Source organism: Halichoerus grypus, chromosome 1 (genome assembly GCF_964656455.1).
Source record: "Halichoerus grypus chromosome 1, mHalGry1.hap1.1, whole genome shotgun sequence".
Taxonomy (NCBI): domain Eukaryota; kingdom Metazoa; phylum Chordata; class Mammalia; order Carnivora; family Phocidae; genus Halichoerus; species Halichoerus grypus.
This window is the reverse complement of record NC_135712.1, coordinates 2,334,467-2,346,641: the sequence shown is the minus strand read 5'-3', so window position 1 is coordinate 2,346,641 and position 12,175 is coordinate 2,334,467. Positions and strand designations below refer to the sequence as shown.

General features: G+C 46.6%; 1 protein-coding gene across 3 annotated transcripts in view; it reads left to right on the top strand.

Annotated features, from left to right (window-relative positions):
* TRAPPC10 (trafficking protein particle complex subunit 10) overlaps window positions 1-12,175 on the top strand; it is an 88,445-nt gene that overhangs the window by 69,637 nt on the left and 6,633 nt on the right. For all 3 annotated transcript variants that reach the window (XM_036098980.2, XM_078068201.1, XM_078068189.1), the window contains 3 exons: window positions 5,903-6,003; window positions 7,336-7,462; window positions 7,925-8,095. In XM_036098980.2, the coding sequence (XP_035954873.1) occupies window positions 5,903-6,003; window positions 7,336-7,462; window positions 7,925-8,095 (399 nt within the window). The remainder of the gene's footprint in view (window positions 1-5,902; window positions 6,004-7,335; window positions 7,463-7,924; window positions 8,096-12,175) is intronic.

Here is a 12,175-nt window from a genome sequence, read left to right as displayed (position 1 = left end):
CTGGCAGAGTGAGGGACAGAGGAGGATGTTCCAGAAATGGAGGAACAAGGTAGAAACTCAGGGAAAAAAAAATCTTAATGAAATGGAGATAAATAAGAAATTTACCTGATAAGGAGTTCAGTGTAATGCTCATGAAGATGCTCACCAACCGGGAGGACGTATGAACACAGAACTTCAAGAGAGATGGGAAATAGAATGTACCAGATAGAAGTCACAGAGTGAAGACTACAATAGCTGACCCGAAATGCAGCCTCGATGAAGCAGAAGAAAGGACCAGACAGCTCAACGTCAAGGCAGTGGAACTCAGTCAGTCAGAGCAGCAAAAAGAAAAAAGAATGAAAAAAAAGTGAAGATAGCTTAGGGGCTTATAGGACAACAACAAACAGAATAATATTTGGATCATGGGGCTTCCAGAAGGAGAAGAGAGAGAGAAAAGGTCAGAAATCTCCTTGAAGAAATAATGGCTGAAAACTTCCCTAATCTGGGGAAGGAAACAGACATCCAGATCCAAGAAGCCCAGAGAGTTTCAAATAAGAGGAACCCAGAGAGACCCACACCAAGACACATTATGATTACATGTCAAAAATTAAAGACCAGAAGAGAATCTTAAAAGCAGCAGGAGATGGGGTTGGGGTAGGGGGGGAAGGAGGTTAAAAAAAAAAAACAAAACAGCAGCAAGAGGAAAACAGCTTATTAAGTACAAGGAAACCCCCCTAAGTCTGTCAGCAGAATTTTTAGCAGAAACTTTGCAGGCCAGAGGGAGTGGCATGATATATTCAAAGTGCTGAAAGGAAAATCTCTAAGCAAGATACTGTACCTGGCAAAGTGATCATTCAGAAGTGAGGAAGAGATAAAGTGTTTTCCAGAGAAACAAAAGCTAAAGGAGTTCATCACCACTAACCCGGCCTTACAAGGAATGTTCTTTAAGCTGAAAAGAAAGGGTGGTCACAAGAACACATGTGAAAGAATAAATCTCACTGGAAAGGTAAATATATGGTAAAAGTAGCAGGTTAAGCACTTATAAAGCTAGGGTGAAGATTCAAAGACATAGGTGGTAAAAATAACTATGATTACAATAATTAAGGAATACACAGATAAGAAGATGTAAAGTGTGACGTCAAAACGTCAAATGTGGGGGCGAGGGAGAGTAAAAATGTTGAGCTTTAGAAACTTAAGTTATTATCAACTTAAAATAGACTATTGTAAACATGAGTTGTTATAAGTAAACCTCATGGTAGCCACAAAGCAAAATCCTGTAGCAAACATACAAAAGATAAAGAAATAGAAGCATACCATCAAAGAAAGTCATCAAACCACAAAGGAAGAAAGCAGAAAAGAAGAAGGGAACAGAGGAACTACAAAAACCATCAGGAAACAATTAACAAAAATGGCAACAAGCACATGCCTATCAATAATTACTTCAAATGTAGGTAGACTAAATTCTCCAAAGACAGGGAATGGCTGAATGGGTAAAAAAATCAAGACTCATCTATATACTGCTTACAAGAGACTCACTTCCGACATAAGGGCACACATAGACTAAAGTGAAACCAAAACCTAAAGGAACCAAAAGAAATCCGGAGCAGCTATACTTTATCAGACAAAATAGACTTTAAAACAAAGACCGTAACAAGAGACAAGAGTGTAACATAATGATAGATCAGTCCCACAAGAAGATATAACACATGTAGATATTAATGCACCCAACACAGGAACACCTAAATATGTAAAGCAAGTATTAGCAGACCTAAAGGGAGAAATAGCGGTACAATAAGAGAGGAATTTAATACCCCATTTATATCAATGGATAGATCATCCAGACAGAAAATCAATAAGGAAATGCCTTAAATGACACATTAGACCAGATGGACTTAACAGGTATTTGCAGAACATTGATCCAAAAGCAGCAGAATACACATTCTTTTCAAGTGCGCTTGGAACATTTCACCAGGATAGATTGTATATTAGGCCACAAAACAAGTCTTAACAAATTTAAGAGGGTTGAAATCACATCATGCATCTTTTCTGACCCCAACAATATGAAACTAGAGATTAATTACATGAAGAAAACTGGAAAATTCACAAATATGTGGGGATTAAGCCACATGCTACTGAACAAGCAATTGGCCAAAAGAAGAAATCAAGAGAAATCAAAGCATACCTTGAGGCAAATGAAAATGGAAATGTAACATACCAAAATTTATGAGATGCAGCAAAAGCCATTCTAAGAGGGAAGTTCATAGCAATAGGCCTACTTCAAGAAAGAGGAAAAGTCTCAACCTCATTTTACACTTTAAGGAACTAGAAAGAGAAGAACAAATGAAGCCCAGAGTTAGTAGAAGGAAGGAAATAACATTACAACAGAAATAAATGAATTTGACTAAAAAGACAGTAGAAATGATCAATGAAACCAAGAGCTGCTTCTTTGAAAAGATAAAATTGACAAACCTTTTGCTAGACTCACCGAGATAAAAAGAGAGAGGACTCAAATCAGAAATGAAAGAGATGTTACAGCTGACCTCACAGAAATGCAAAGGATCATAAGAGACTACTCTGGACGACTGTATGCCAACACAGTGAACAACCTAGAAGAAATGGATAAATTCCTAGGAACATACAACCTGCCAAGAGTGAATCATGATAAAATAGAAAATCTGAACAGACTGATTACTAGTCTCCTTACTAAAGGAGATTGAATCAATAATCAGAAACCTCCCGACAAACGAGGACCAGATGGCTTCACTGGTGAATTCTATCCAACGTTCAAAGAAGAATTCATTAATACTAGTTCCTCTCAAACTCTTCCAAAGAACAGAAGAGGAGGGAACTCTTCCAGACTCATTCTGTGAGGCCAGTGTTAACCTGATACCAAAACCAGAAAAGGATGCTACAAGAACAGAACATTATAGGCCAGTATCTCTGATGAACATATATGCAAAAATCCTCAACAACATCTTAGCAAACCGGATTTAACAATCCACTAAAAGGATCATACACATGATCAAATGGGCTTTATGTCAGGGGTGCAAGGATGGTTCACCAGTCACAGATCAGTGTGATACACCACAGTAGCAAAGTGAAGGATGAACATCATATGATCATCTCAATAGACTTAGGAAAAGCATTTGGCCAAATTCGATATCCCTTTATGATAAAAACTCTCAACAAAGTGGAAATGGAGGGAACATACCTCAACATAATAAAGGCCATATATGACAAGCCCACAGCTAATATCATGCTTAATGGTGAAAAGCTGAAAGCTTTTCCTCTAAGATCAGGAATAAGACAAGGATGCCAACTCTTGTCACTTTTATTCAACATAGTACTGGAAGTCCTTGCCAGAATAGTTAGGCAAGAAAAAGAAATAAAAGGCATCCTAATTGGAAGGAAAGGAGTAAAATGTCACTATTTGCAGATAACATAATGTTATATGTAAAGTCCTAAAGACTTCATCAAAAAACTTAGAGTAAATAAATTCAGTAAAGTTGCAGGATACAAAATAAATATGTAGAAATCTGTTGTGTTTCTATATACTAATGAACTATTAGAAAGAGAAATCAAACAATTCAATTTATAACTGCATCAGAAAGAATAAAGTACCTAGGAATAAACTTAACCAAGGGGGTGAAAGATGTGTATATTGAAAGCTATAGGATATTAATGAAAGAAATTGAAGAAGACACAAATACATGGAAAGATATTCTGTGCTCATGGATTGAAAGATTTAATATTGTTAAAATGTCCATACTACCCAGCAATATATAGATTTAGTGTAATCCCTATTAAAATTCCAATGGCATTTTTCATAGAAATAGAGCAAATAATCCTAAAATGTGTATGAAACCAAAAAGACCCCAAATACCCAAAGCAATCTTGAGAAAGAACAAAGCTGGAGGTATCATGCTCCCTGACTTCAAACTGTTACAAAGCTGTAGTTATCAAAACACTATGGTAGCGGCATAAAAGCAGATACGCAGATCACTGGGACAGAATACAGAGCCCAGAAATAAACCCACATATATTCGATCAATTAATTTATGACAAAGGAGCCAGGAATGTGTAATGGAGAAAGGACAGTGTCTTCAAATAAATGGTATTGGGAAAACTGGACAGCCACATGCAAAAGAACAAGGCTGGATCCTTATCTTAAACCGTCCAAAAAAAGTTAAAGTGGATTAAAAGCTAGAAGGTAAGACCTGAAACCATAAAGTTCCTAGAAGAAAACGTAGGTGCTAAGCTCCTTGATACTGGTCTTGGCAATGATTTTATGGATCTGACAACAAAAGCAAAAATAAACAATTGGGACTACATCAACCTAAAAGCTTCTGCACAGCAAAGGAGACCATAAACAGAATGAAAAGACAACCTACAGAATGGGAGAAAATACTTGCAAACCATATATTTGATAAGGTGTTAATACCTAAAATATATAAAGGACTCCTACAACTCAGCAGCAACCCCCCGCCCCAGTCTGATTAAAGCATGTGCAGAAGATCTGAATATTTTTCCAGAGAATACATACAGATGTTCGACATCACTAATCAGGTTGGCAAAGACGTGGAGAAAGGGGAACCCTTGTTCCCTGTTGGTGGGAATGCAGACTGGTGCAGCCACTCTGGAAAACAGTATGGGGGTTCCTCAGAATGTTAAAAGTAGAACTACCCTATGACCCAGCAATCTCACCACTACGTATTTACCCAAAGAAAATGAAAACAGTTACTTGAAAAACTGTCTGCACCCCCTGTTCACCGCAGCATCATTTGCTACAGCCAAGTCATGGAAACCACCTAAGTGTTCATGGATGGATGAATGGATCTGAAAACATTGTCTGTGTACACAATGGAATATTATTCACCATAAAAAAGAAGGAAATCTTACCATTTGCAACAATATGGATGGACCTGGAAGGCATTATGCTAAGGGAAATAAGTCAGAGAAAGACAAATATAATTTGATCTCTCTTACATGTGGAATCTAAAAGAATTAAAATCAAGTTCATAGATACAGAGAGAAGACTGGTGGGTGCCCCAAGGCAGGGGTGGGGGTGGGCGCTAGGAGAAAAGGGTGAACTGTTTTGTTTTGCTTTGGTTTTTTGCTTGTTTTTGTTCTTTAGTTTAAGTTGAATCATTAAAAAAAAAAGACACGCATGCACAAAAACAGTAGGATAAAAGGCTAACAAACAGTCATTGCGAAGAGATTACGGCATAGAACATCAGACCAGCCAGCACCTAAGGGATAGCATTTTATCTGGTAACAATTCAGGAGGCAAAGATGGTACTTATTTCAGCATGAGCACAAAACCAGTGCTGGAGGAGCATATGTCTGTGCTCGGTGTGCTCGTGTTTTCCGCGGGGGACATGGAGGGAGGCTGGAGGCATGGCCTGTGACCTTAGGGGAGTTAGTAGCTTGGCCCATGCTCCGCCCCCAGGGTGCTTGCTCTTCTCTTACATATTCGTTGTCGTGTGGAGTGTTTGGATAATTCCTTTAATGTTGTAATAGTTAATGATTGCTCATGTCATTGTGACAGAGCGACTAAAAGCACTTTGTGACCACCTCCTGCAGTGTTAGAAAACCTGTCTGGCGTCATGGCCACGTCGGTGTGGGAAGCCCGAGGGGGGGGCTGGGCCTGCTGGCCACCGCATCTGCTCCGGAGCCTCCGAGACTGTTCTGGAGTCTCGCGGCCGTCAGGCCACTTCCATGTTTATTTTTCTTGTCTGTGTACGTAGCTTTGTTTCCCCTTTGTTTGTGCACATGATTAATGGGGATTTGCTTTCTGAATGAGAAGTGGTAAGGCCGTCCCCCGTCTAGGAAATCGGCAGCCACTGCCGACCTGGGTGGACGGTGTGGTGGCGGCTGTGGTCGGGCAAAGGGTCTGAAGGCGCATCCCTGTGTTTCTCCTCAGGTGTCCATTGACTGCCCGTGGTCCATCTACTCCACCGTCATCGCTCTGACCTTCAGCGTGCCCTTCCGGACCACACACTCGCTTTTGTCAGCTGGGACACGGTAAAGGCGGGCTCCGGGCCCTGCTCCTGGGCCACGCTGTCCTGCGTGCAGACCTTGCTGCTCAGAGCGTGTCCTCAGTGACGTTGAGCGTGCTTTCTTACGCAGCCGTGACGCTGTCGTCTGCTTGTACGGATTCTCAGTGATTGCCCGACCAGAGTCAGGTGTCCCCAGCAGTCTCAAAGATGACTGTGTGCAGTTGGTTTGTAGGATGTGGGATCCAAACCACGTCCCTGTGTGATGACTAGACCCTTTTTCATCTCTCCTCCTGTTTCTCAAGCCAGTGACCCATTGCTGAACTTGGTTCAGTTTTCTCCAGAAAGAAGGCCTACCGTTCTGAATTTGGTCGCATTCCTGTGGCTTTGTGCAACTCGTTCCTCTGCTGGCTGCTGGTTACGTCTGGGGTGGGGTTCTTCAGCCTCGGCACTGCTGACGCTTTGGGTCCGAGAACTCCTTATTTGTGGGGCCGGGGGGGCAGTCCTTCACACCGTAGGGTGTTTAGCAGCACCCCTGGCTCCCCGATCTTACGCCGGTAGCACTCCGCATCCTCCCCAGCCCCCTTGTGACAACCAAAAGTCTATCTTGAGATGTTGCATGATGTCGCCCGCAGGGGCAGAACTGCCTCCAGTTGAGAAGCGCTCAGTGCTCTAGAAGCTGCGTTAGAGTCAGACTCAGTCTCTGGAGGACACAGTTCGGAGGCGGGGCCCTGTGCTTCATGCTTGGCCCACTGTCAGTGCTGGTGTGCGCCTGGACCCCTGCGCTCAGGGCGGAGTGTGGCCTCTCACTGTAAAGTTCCTTTTGCTGTCATCTGTTGATGATATTTGCATAAACTGATTGCCAAAATGTCAGAACTGTATTTCGAGTGGACGTTACACGAGCAGTTTGCTTTCTTGCCCTTCCCGTTACAGGGAGGGGACTGCACATATTAATGGCTAAAGACACCAGCACTTCCAAACAGAAGTTGGGGTGCTTTCTTTCAGACTCCTCTCCCTGTGTGACAGGGAGGGATGGGAACTCTGTGCTTACAGCCTCTACGGGAGGAGCGGTCACTCTCTCCGTCCTCACCCACTGTGAGCCAGTTAGGATCACGTCGTAACACTGGGTCAGGAACAGAGCATTCTTTGATCCATTTTTCCTTAGAAATAGCTCGCTTGGGGAGATTTGGTCTCAGGGTGCTTTCCCGTGTGAGACCGGAAGTAGAAATGCAGGTAGCGACTGGTTCTTACTTTGCTGTGTCACTTTTCAAAAAGTTCCCCAGAGAGGGTCTTCTTAACCAAAACACATTTAATGAAGTTCTTAAGTTTCCAAATCCTGTTTTCTCTTGCTCTGCTTTAGGAAGTACATTCAAGTGTGCGTCCAGAATTTGTCAGAACTTGACTTTGAGCTGTCCGACGGTAACCTTGTGGATCCCGGAAGCAGTGCTGAGCTGCAGCTGGTACCGCTGAACGCCAAGTCCCCACAGGTAACCCTTCTCCAGAATCGAGCAGAAGGCCCTCAGCAGAAAGCAGAGTGGGAGCGGGAGTGTGACGCCGGAGTGGCCAGAAGGTTCTGAGGAAAACACCGTGTGTTTGTAGAGGGAGCCTTGCAACACAGAGACTGGCCTCCCTGGTGATAAGCGAACAGCGCGAGCGCATCCCCGAGTGCTTGGAAACCGCGATGCGTGTGTTTGCGTTTCATGTTGGGCGCTGAGCGGCATGGTGGATGGAGTAGGAAATAGAATGATACTTGTATCTGGAGAAGAATCAGACTGGTCCTACTCTCAGGGCAAGGCGGGCAGGAGGGCCCCGGGCGGGGCTGGGACCACAGGACCGCGGGGCAGCGTGCAGGCAGGGTCGTGGTGGTCAGGTGGTAGTGCAGCTTGGGGTTGGCGGGGTTGGGGGGCCGGCTGTGTGTGTGTGCGCGATGACAGCGACTCTCTTTGCAGCACATCCACAGCAAGCAGTCCGTGTTCTTTGTGTGGGAGCTCAAGTGGACGCGAGAGCCTCCCCCTTCTCTGCGTTGCCAGTTCTCCGTTGGATTCTCCCCAGCTTCTGAAGGACAGCTCTCCATCCCCTTAAAGCCGTATACTTACGAATTTCAAGTGGAAAATTTTTTTGTATGTATTGTATTATTTTTTGGTGGGGGTGTGTGGGGGGGGACATGAAAGGTGCATCATACTCCTTTTAATCTAAAAAAGTCAGGTAGAGAAAAACCTTCAGTATAATGAAGCAACAGACCAGGAAAATAATTAACATATGGGGCAGCTCAGTCGTTGGCTGCTTGTGCTGTAGACTCCCAGGCCCTTCTCAGGTGTCAGGTCTGGCACTCCTGCAGGCTTGCTGGTGGCCATAAGATGAGTGCAGAGAGTGAACACTCAGGGTCTCTGCTCCCTTTTCTCTTGCTTACGTTTAGAATGTCCTCACCCTGATCCTAGCTGCTACTCGCGGTTACTTTATCAAGGGGCTTTATTTTTATTTTTTTTTAAGATTTTATTTATTTATTTGAGAGAGGGAGAGTAAGCGAGAGCATGACCGGGGGGAGTGGCAGAGGAAGGAGAAGACTCCTCGCTGAGCGGGGAGCCCGATGCAGGACTCGATCCCAGGACCCTGAGATCATGACCTGAGCCGAAGGCAGACGCTTCACCGACTGAGCCACTCACTCAGGCGCCCCAAGGGGCTTTCTTTTTAAAAGAAAAATGGAAACTGTTGATAGAAGCCTACCGAATCCGTATTGTGAAGACTGTCCTATAACCCACGTACACGTGTGGAGCTGGAGGTGGCCTTGAGCTGGGTGGGGAGAGGCACTTGTGTTTTCGTTTCTTCGGTGAGACTTGGATTTTGTGCCAGGTAAATCAATATGTAAACACACAATTGTCTGGTGTTGCCATTCCTTCTCTTTACTACCGGAATCGTCCAACAGCCCTTGCAGATGTGCTTGTGTTTATAGCTCTTGACATTAGTGGTTTTGTCCGTACCCCCTCCCACCCCCTGCTCTGCCTCTCTGTCTGGACCAGCCGTGGGCTCCAGCGTGCGCGGCAGTGTGGCCTTTCTGTAGCGCACACACGGCTTTCCCACGTGCTCCCCGCCGTGCCACGTGAAACCGTTCGTGCGCCGGAGCCCGCGTACGGTTCGTCTGGTTCGCTCGCGGCCGGCCGGCGGTTATCAGAGCGCTGGCGGCTTCATGGCTCCTTCCCGGTCTGGTCTGCTTCCTCTTCAAGAGCACAGATAACGGTTTTCTTTCTAACTGCAAACGGAGTTGCAGTTGGCTGTTTGAAAACTGGTCATCTCTGAGGGCCAGAAATAGACGCCACCTTCTCCCGGGAAAGCTTTGTTGAGTTACATCGCTTACATGCCACGCACTTCAGCCACTTGAAGTGTCCGCTTCAGAGCAATTAGTCTGTCGACAGAGTTGTGCACCCATCCCCATGGTCTTATTTTAGCACACTTTCATTATTCCAGAAAGAAACCTTCTGCCCTGCTCCCAGTCACCCCCCACCCCTGCCTCTTCCCAGGCCTAGGCGACCACTAACCCAGGGGCGGATCAGCCTGCAGACTGGCCTGTGTGAACATGGCGTGTAACTGGGGGCATTGGACGTGGGCGCCTTTCGAGACTGGCCTCTTCCCCCTGGCACCCTGTTTCCAGGGATCGTGCGTGAACGTAGCGCATACCTGAATTCACTCCTTTTTATGGCTGAAGAGTCATCCATGGTGTGGGATGGACCCCATTTTCCTTGCCATGTCTCAGTGGCTGCCATCTAGGCTCTCTCCCCCGTGGGGCCGTCGTGAATACTAACGCTGTGGGAATCCCTGGGCGAGTTCTCTGTGTTCAGTTCTCTTGGGTGAGAATCTGGGTGGAGTTGCCGGGCCATATGGGAACTCTGGTTAACTTTTTGAGAAGGCGCTGCTCTGTTTTCCAAAGGGCCGTCACTTTACGCGCCCCCCGGCGACATGTGAGGTCTCTCTTTGTCCTCAGCGTCTTCCGCTTCCAGTGTCCCAGCAGGCGCGAGGTGCCTTCATCGTGGTTTGGATGGGCGTTTCCCTGATGGCCAGTGATGCTGGGCACCTCTCACGTACTTGTTGGCTGCTTGCATATCTTCTTTGGCAAGGTGTCTATACCTATCCTTTGCCTGTTTTTTAAATATGTAGGGTTGTCTTTCTATTCGAGAGTTGTAAGGGTTCTTTATATAGTCCCGACGGCCGTCCCTTGTCTTAGATGCAGTTTGCAGGTGTCTCCTCCCATTCTGTGGCTTGTGTTGTCCCTTCCTCCATGGTGTCCTTTGAAGCACAAAAGTTTTTAACTTTGATGAAGTCCACCTTATCAATTGCTTTTATTGCTTGTATTTTGGGTGTAGGATCTAAGAGATCATTGCTTATCCTAAGATCAGAAAGATCGCCTCCTGTGTTTTCTTCTAAGAGTTTTATACTTTCTACGTTTAGGTCTGTGATCTTCTTTGGGTTCACTTTTGTGTGTGGTGAGATGTGGGGTCCAAATTCATTCTTCCCGTGTGGCTATTCCGGTGTCCCTGTACCGCTTTAGACTGTTCTTTCCCCGGTCGCTGGTCTCGGCATCCTTGTTGAAATCAGTTGGCCTTGCGTGTTAGAGTTTGTTTCTAGGTGCCGACAGCTGCTGCCAGGTGGGGAGGCACCTCACTGCTAACTTCCAGTTCAGTGCTTCCCCCCACCCCAGCCACGCTCCTCCATCCCACAGCCGTCAGAAGGCAGCGTTCGAGGACATGCACTTAGGAGCACACTTCCCTACATCATTCTGTCTCTGGGCTCCCTTCTGAGCTCCAAGAAAAGCTCACTCTTCCTCAGCTGAGCTTGCTAACCTCCCAGACTGCGTTCTCCCGGCTGGGGGGCTTCGTGGGAGCAGGAAGCTGTTCCGTCAGCCCCTGCTGCTCCTTCCCCTGCTGCTTGCCATCTTCATTCCCCGCCACACGGAGGCCTCTGCTCCGGCCTGGGGTTGCATACCCGGCTGCCTTTATGCCCTTGGCCTTGGAAGGCCACAGAAGACCCTGGTGCGGGGGCTCCCTTCAGATCTGTAGAAGTCTGTCCCACTCCCAAACAGGTGCCATTGGGTATTTGACGGGAGAAACCACTGAGCAAGGCCCATCTAGGACTACTGTTTAGCCTTGTTAACTCCCAGGAAAGTGTTTTATTTTGGCAATAGGCTTTTTAAAATTCTAAAGTCTCTTTTCTTTGAACATTTTATAATACCAGCAGAATACTTTTGAATCGAGCTGTGCTATAATTATTTCCCGTGTCCATGTGTCCAAGCTTATGTTATGACTTTAGTAAATCAGCACTTGTTATGTGAGGCGCAGAGTGCCGGGTGGTAAGCCCTGGTTCAACAAAAGACCATGAGAAATTGAAAAAGAGAAGTTCAATACTCGTAGGTCCTGGAGGAAGTACATGGCATGCCTTGAGGGGCCGCACGGGGAGGTGAGGGCGGAGTGCAGACGTGGGCCACGTGCCTTTATCAGGGTCTGTGGGTGGAGGGCTCTGGGGTTCCCGGGCTACAGCTGGACTGGTCAGTTCAAACCACGACTGTGGGTTCTGGTAGCCCCACGGGGCTCTCCTCTAAGGGGCACATAGGGGAAGGTGCTGCGGGGGGTGGCGAGGGGCTGTCGATCACAAGGGTGCATTGGGGAAACCCTGTCAGGAGCTTACATTTGCTTGTGACGCTGCGGCTGGTATCTAGGGCATGTGCTTGCGTGAGGGCCGGCGTCCATGCAGGGCGGCCCCTCACACACCCCGCAGGCTGCTGGGCCAGCAAGGTGGATGCCGGGGCAGCAACAGCAGGAGCTGCTGAGCTACACTCTCACAGGATCCTGAAGGAAGAACGCTTTCCTTCCAAAGTAGACCTGCCAGCGTGTGGGGCGGGTGAGGCCACCCGCCCCTGGGCATGCTTGGGTCTTGCTTGTCCCAGGTGGTGAGGGTGTCGGGCAGGTGTGAGTAGGTGAGGCCGTTGGGTGAAGAGGTCACCGTGGAGAAAGGAACATTTGGCCAAAGATGGTTATGATACTGCACAGTAGCAGGGAAGGAGTGTGACCTTTGCTCGTTGTGGTTGTGGCTTCATGTTTGTAGGAGGATGTCCATGTTTCTAGGGACACCTGCTGAGGTACGTACAGAGGGGTGAAGCCACAGGTTCTCCGGAATTTGCCATCAATGCCCCGGGCAGAGAAATACGTGTTGAT